Source organism: Balaenoptera musculus, chromosome 3, assembly GCF_009873245.2.
Source record: "Balaenoptera musculus isolate JJ_BM4_2016_0621 chromosome 3, mBalMus1.pri.v3, whole genome shotgun sequence".
In the NCBI taxonomy this organism is placed as follows: Eukaryota; Metazoa; Chordata; class Mammalia; order Artiodactyla; family Balaenopteridae; genus Balaenoptera; species Balaenoptera musculus.
Window position 1 is genome coordinate 168,892,503 of NC_045787.1, and position 6,517 is coordinate 168,899,019.

Here is a 6,517-nt window from a genome sequence, read left to right on the forward strand (position 1 = left end):
ATTCATTTACACATGGTCCGGGGCAGCTTTCCCCGATGACAACAGTCATTGTGACAGAGACTGTCTGCCTCTCAATGCCAAAAATATTTACTATTTGGCTCTTTGCAGAAAAAGTCTGCAGACCCCTGAGCTAGATGCTCCCACAGTTAACCTTTTGCTTTATATTTCTCTATAAACATAATCTAAAAGTATACAATCTATTCCATAAAGAATATACACATTTTTTATTCTTTTTCTCAATTTTTTTCTAAGTAATTTGAAAGTGGGCAACATCATGCAACTTGACTCCAAAAAAACAAAAAAACAAACAAAAAAACCAAATGTATTTCCTGCAAACAAACACCTCCTGTTATGTAACCAGAAGGTGTTGGTCAAATTCAGGAAATCTAGCACTGATACAATAATAGTATTTAATATACAGCCCATATGAAAATTTCAACCGTTGTCCCAATATTGTCTTTTATAGCAACTCCCCCCTCCCCCCTCCCCCATTGTTGTATTCAGTTGGGGATCACTCATTGCATGTAGTTTCATATATCTCTGATCTCCTTTCTTCTGAGACAGCTTTAGGCTTTTTTTGTTGTTGTTGTCTCTTATGACCTTTTACGACCTTGACTCTTTCCAGGAGACCAGGCCAATTATTCTGTGGGATGTCCCTCAGTGTGGGTTTGTCTGATGGTTCCCACGATCAGATGCAGGTGATCCACGTTTGGCAGGAATATCCTAGAAGTGATGTGTCCTTCTCAGTGCCTTGTATCAGGAGGCCCAGGAGGCCCATGAGGCCCATTTTTTTCCCCCATTCCCAGTGTGTTTACTTGGTGTCTTGGTTAAGCTGCTATTCACCAGGTTTCTAAGTAAGGCATTTTCCCCTTTGTAACTGATAAATCATCTGTAGGAAAATACTTTGAGATTATGTAAATATCCTGCTCCCCAACAAACTTCCACCTAATTACTTTAGCATCCACTGATGAATCCTGCTTGGATCAATTATTGCTGGGATGGTTACCAAATGGTGATTTTTTAAACTCTGTTATTGAGTCAGTGCCTGGGAGTGGGATTGCTGGATCATACGGAATGATCATTCTTTTTTTTTTCCTAATTGTTTTTTAAAATACACATAACATAAAACGAACCGTGTTGTACATTTCAGAGGTATGGCTGAATGAATACATTCGTCATTTTGCAACTGTCACCACCATCCATCTGCAGAACTCTTTTCACCTTGTAAAACTGAAACTCTGTCCTCATTGAACCCTAACTCTGAATCCCCCCCCCCTTTCCCTGCCCCTGGCACCCACCATCCTACTTTCTGTGTGATTTTTTTAAAAAAAATTTATTTATTTATTTTATTTTTGGCTGTGTTGGGTCCTCGTTGCTGTGCGCGGGCTTTCTCTAGTTGCAGTGAGTGGGGGCTACTCTTTGTTGCGGTGCTCAGGCTTCTCATGGCAGTGGCTTCTCTTTGTTGCGGAGCACGGGCTCTAGAGTGCAGGCTTCAGTAGTTGTGGCCCACGGGCTTAGTTGCTCCGCGGCATGTGGTATCTTCCTGGACCAGGGCTCGAACCCGTGTCCTCTGCACTGGCAGGCTGATTCTTAACCACTGTGCCACCAGGGAAGCCCCATGTCTGTGTGATTTTAAGATTGTTCATTGTTGATACTCAAATTGTCTCAGGTTTGGCCAGCCTGTGTTTCTCCCATGGGTCCCCATCCTTCTCGGAGCCCTTCCTTACTCTCTGGTGCATCAAGACATTCCAGGCTCACCTTGTATGCTTTCTGCCCCATCCCTGGAATCAGCCGTTTCTCCCTAGAGTCCTGGATGCCTTTTTTTTTTTTTTTTTAGGGCATGATATTTAGAAGCCAAGATCTGGGTGCTAGGTGTGCTCATTCCTATTGGGTTATCTCAGTGGATGGAGTTAGGAAATTGATTTGTGTTTAAATATCAAGTCCACATGGATACTTTAATCCCATTTCATCCCTGTGGGGTTCTTCTATTTCATCTTTGCACCTTCTTTCTCCCCCAGGGAACACCTGATTCCTAATAATATCAACACACTTGCTACTTCGCCACATTTGCTACTTCACTCAATCCCACAGTACACGATAGTTTCAGAATCACTACATCTATGCCACTCCCAAAAACAAATGTACTGAACCAAATTTAAATTTTTTTTTGCAGTTCCCTTTGCCTTTAGAGTGAGTAGTGTGTCCAAAAGTTGCATAAGTTGGTTCTTTTCTATTTCTGTGAGGTTATGTTTTTCATTTGACATATCGTTCAGTTCATTTGTTTTCTATTTATAGTCCATCTTAAAGCTTCTGTCCTCCATCGTTGTTGATTTAAATTTTTGTTGAATATAGAAAGCATTAACAGTTTAAAAACTATACAAAGAGGAAAACACAAAGGGTGTCATCCCCTCCTCTCTTCAATTTCAATCCCATCCACTCCTGTAGATAACCAATTTGATTGGTTCTTGGTTTATCTTTCCTTTTGCAAAAACAAGGTATGTGGATATTTTACTCCCCCCTTCTTTATTATACAAAAGGTAACATACTACATATACTCTTGTACTTCCCCCTCAACTTAACAATACATCCTGGAAATCCCCCATTCCGCTCACAGAGATCACCCTCATTCTTTTTCATGGCTGCATAGTACTCCACTGTGAAGTGCAGTGTAATGCATCAGCCTCTCTCCTGTGTACAGACATCTGGATTGCTTCTAATATTTTACACTTACAAATGACGATGAATAACCTTCTGCATACTCACATGTGTATCGTTAAAGCTGTGTTTTCAGGACAGATTTCTAGAAGGGGGACTGCTCTTCTGTAGCATGGGGATAATCGTAAGATTAAATAAGGTATGATGCACATATGGCCTTTCACCCAGGCAGCAGGTACTTCATGGCAGAAGGTCACCACTGTTGGACAGCTTGGCCTCAAATTAGCCAAACTCTGCTCTCTCATAGCATTTTAGTCTAGTTCTCAATTTGCTCTCCCAGCCTGGGGTCAGGGGCTCAGCTGGGGTTGGGGTTTAGTCGGGGTTGGGGCTCCACTAGAGTTGGGACTCAGCTTGGCATCGGGGCTCAGCTTGGGGTCAGGGTTCAGTTCAGGGTCAAATCTCAACCAGGGTGAGGGGTCAGGGTTGGAGTCAGGCTACGGTCATGGGCTCAGCCAAGGTCAGGATTCAGCCTGGGATCAGGGCTCAGTCTAGGACCAGGGCTCAGTCCAAGGTCAGGACTCAGCCTGGGATCAGGGCTCAGCTGGGGTTTGGGGTCAGCCTGGGTCAGGGATCAGAGTTGGGGTCAGCCTATGGTCACAGGTTCGGCCAAGGTCAGGGTTCAGCCTGGGATCAGGGCTCAGTCCAGGGTCCAGGCTCAGAACATGCCGTGTGTCTCTCTGTGAATGTGCCTGGGTCAGGTGGTCCCTCGTGAGGCCGGGACTGGGTCTCGGGTGCTCATCCCCTCCCCCCTCCCCCCGGCTGCCTGCACAGCCCCTCCTCTCACAACCCCCCCCTTCAGATCCGTTTCTGCTTGGTCACCTCCAGTGATGAGATGCTGCTACTTCCCAGGGCGCCCCTCCCTCTGAGCTTCCCTGTAACTGTCCTGCTGCAGAGCTGAGCAATGAACTCAGGGTTCAGGTGCTGGGCGGGGGCCACAGTCCCTGGGCTGTCCTCAGCCCCTGTGTCCTGCCCACCCGCCACTCATGGGGGACACCAGAGGCCCTCAGACACCTGTGTCTCCCCCCTCAGACACTGGCCAGGGCCGTGCCTCCCCCCTCAGGCCCCCCAAACATCACTCCACACATAATCCCCGACTTCCTCTCCCGACCTGGTGCCCACACGCCTCCGTCCTCACCCTTCGCTGGTTGAGTCAGTGTGAGCCGGGTCAGGATGGCTGTGCGGTGGCGGTGGGGTGAGCGCCCCACTTCTGTGAGCCCCTCCCCCTCCAGAGGTGAGGTGCTGCCCCGGGTGGCGGTCCCCAGCAGCTCTGCTCCTAGCAAAGCCAGCTAAGGGGGCAGGAGAGGCAACGGAAAACCTGGGGAGAGAGGGTCTCGCCACGGAGGCCCTGGGTGAACGTGTGGGTGCGTGGGATTCACCTCCAGGCTGTGTGCTCTTCCGCGGGACCCGCGACGGACACAGCCTCTCCAGGCCTCGGTTTCCCCTTCTGTGGACTGCGTGGTCCTGGCCCTGTCGTGAGGCTAAAACGGGGTGCATCTGCGCTATCGATGAGGAAGCTGGTGGTGCTCCTGTGTGTGCAGCCGCTTGACGCACACTTATTAAGCACCTACTGTGCGCCAGGCGGGCTTGGAGCAGTTGGGGAGCCGGTGACGGAACAGCGGGTCCCGCAGGGAGTAGCTCATGGGGGCGGGGAAGTCGTCCAGCCCGGGTGTCACCGGGGAACAGGCTTCCCCCCCTCTGGGACGGGGCGGGGACCCCACCCGCAATGAGGCACCGCGGTCTCGCAGCAGGCAGCAGCCGCAGCGCCCTCCGGGAGTCCGGGTGGGAAGCGACCGTTGGGATGCCCCTCCCCGTCCCGGCCTCACCCTCACCCTGGGGGTACCTTGAACATAACAGGAAATTTCAAATAACAGGAAACCAAGACCGGGCAAGGCGAGCGGCTCCACCCTGCCTGGGGCGAACCACCCCGGGCCTCAGTCTGCCCCCGGGGACCGCGATGAACGCCACGGGGGCCCCGACCGAGGCCCCCGAGTCCTGCCAGCTGCTGGCGGCCGTCGGGCACAGCCGGCTCATCGCCCTGCATTACAACCACTCTGGCCGGCTGGCGGGGCGGGGCGGGCCCGAGGAGGTCGGCCTGGGGGTGCTGCGCGGGCTCTTCGTGGCCGTGAGCTGCTTGGTGGTGCTGGAGAACCTGCTGGTGCTGGCGGCCATCGCCAGCCGCATGCGCTCCCGCCGCTGGGTCTATTACTGCCTGGTGAACATCACGCTCAGCGACCTGCTCACGGGCGCCGCGTACCTGGCCAACGTGCTGCTGTCCGGGGCGCACACCTTCCGCCTGGCGCCGGCCCAGTGGTTCCTGCGCGAGGGCCTGCTCTTCATGGCGCTGGCCGCCTCCACCTTCAGCTTGCTCTTCACGGCGGGCGAGCGCTTCGCCACCATGGTGCGGCCGGTGGCTGAGAACGGGGCCACCAAGAGGGGCCGCGTGTGCAGCTTCATCGGACTTTGCTGGCTGCTGGCAGCCCTGCTGGGCCTGCTGCCTCTGCTCGGATGGAACTGCGTCTGCGCCTTCCAGCGCTGCTCCAGCCTGCTCCCGCTCTACTCCAAGGGCTACATCCTCTTCTGCGTGGTGGTCTTCGCCTGCATCCTGGCCACCATCATGGTGCTCTACGGCGCCATCTTCCGAGTGGTGCGCTCCAACGGGCAGAAGGCCCTGTGCACCCCGGCCCGCCGCAAGGCTCAGCGGCTGCTCAAGACGGTGCTCATGATCCTGGTGGCCTTCGTGGTGTGCTGGGGCCCGCTCTTCGGCCTCCTGCTGGCCGACATCTTTGGCTCCAACGTCTGGGCTCAGGAGTACCTGCGGGGCATGGACTGGATCCTGGCGCTGGCCGTGCTCAACTCCGCGGTCAACCCGGTCATCTACTCCTTCCGCAGCCGGGAGGTGTGCCGGGCCGTGCTGGGCTTCCTCTGCTGTGCGTGTCTCCGGTTGGGACTCCGAGGGCCTGGGGACTGCCTGGCCCGGGCCGCCGAGGCCCAATCCGTCGCCTCCACCACCGACAGCTCGCTGAGGCCGAGGGACAGCTTTCGGGGCTCCCGCTCGCACAGCTTCCGGATGCGGGAGCCCTTGTCCAGTATCTCCAGCGTGCGGAGCGTCTGAGCCCACGGTTGGGGCAGTGGTCCAGCTGCCGGGTGCACGTCCGGGCGCGCAGGGATGCAGCAGCAGGCAGCCTGGATGGAGAGGAAGGAACAGGGCAGCCGGGGGCGTGCGTCCCAGGGCCCTGCGGTCCTCCCCGAAGCCTCCTGAGGCTGCTGACGCCCAGTGGATTTCCCACGGTCTCCGTGGAGCAGGAGGCAACAGGAGAAACAGAGAGCGCGCTGGAACGGGGATGAATGGGTTTGCTGTGTACGCCGCCCCCCTCCTGTGAGATTCTGAGGAAATCCCAGCCCCACACTGGGCCTCAGTGGGGCTCCCAGGCTGCCAGGGCTAGGCTGGGTAGGGGGGTGTCTGTGCCCTGGCAACGCGAGAGTTCAATGATGGGATGAGATGCTGCAGCCCCTTATTCACATGTGGCATCAGGGTGATGGGATGAGGGCGGTGGGTCTGCTGGAGCTGTGCCTGCAGCACAGGGAGGGCCATGACACCCGCCCCTTCCTGTTCACTTCCCCTTTCCCTGCCCTATCTCTCATCTTGGGTCCTGGGCGGCCTCCTTCCCCCACCTCTGGCCTCTGCATCTCTTGGGACTCGGTCTGGAGACCAGCAGAAGGGGAGCCGACTGGCCCTCCTGACCTCGGGGAAATCTCACCCACTTCTCCCTTTAGCACTAACTGCCTCTTCCTTCCCCGTCTG

The 6,517-nt window shown here is 54.8% G+C and overlaps 1 protein-coding gene across 1 annotated transcript; it reads left to right on the forward strand.

Annotated features, from left to right (window-relative positions):
- The first annotated feature begins 4,669 nt into the window (after positions 1-4,669).
- Positions 4,670-6,048, forward strand: S1PR4 (sphingosine-1-phosphate receptor 4). The gene has a single exon (XM_036848371.1). The coding sequence runs from the start codon at positions 4,670-4,672 to the stop codon at positions 5,825-5,827; it is 1,158 nt and encodes a 385-aa protein (XP_036704266.1). The 3' UTR covers positions 5,828-6,048.
- The last annotated feature ends 469 nt before the right edge of the window (positions 6,049-6,517 follow it).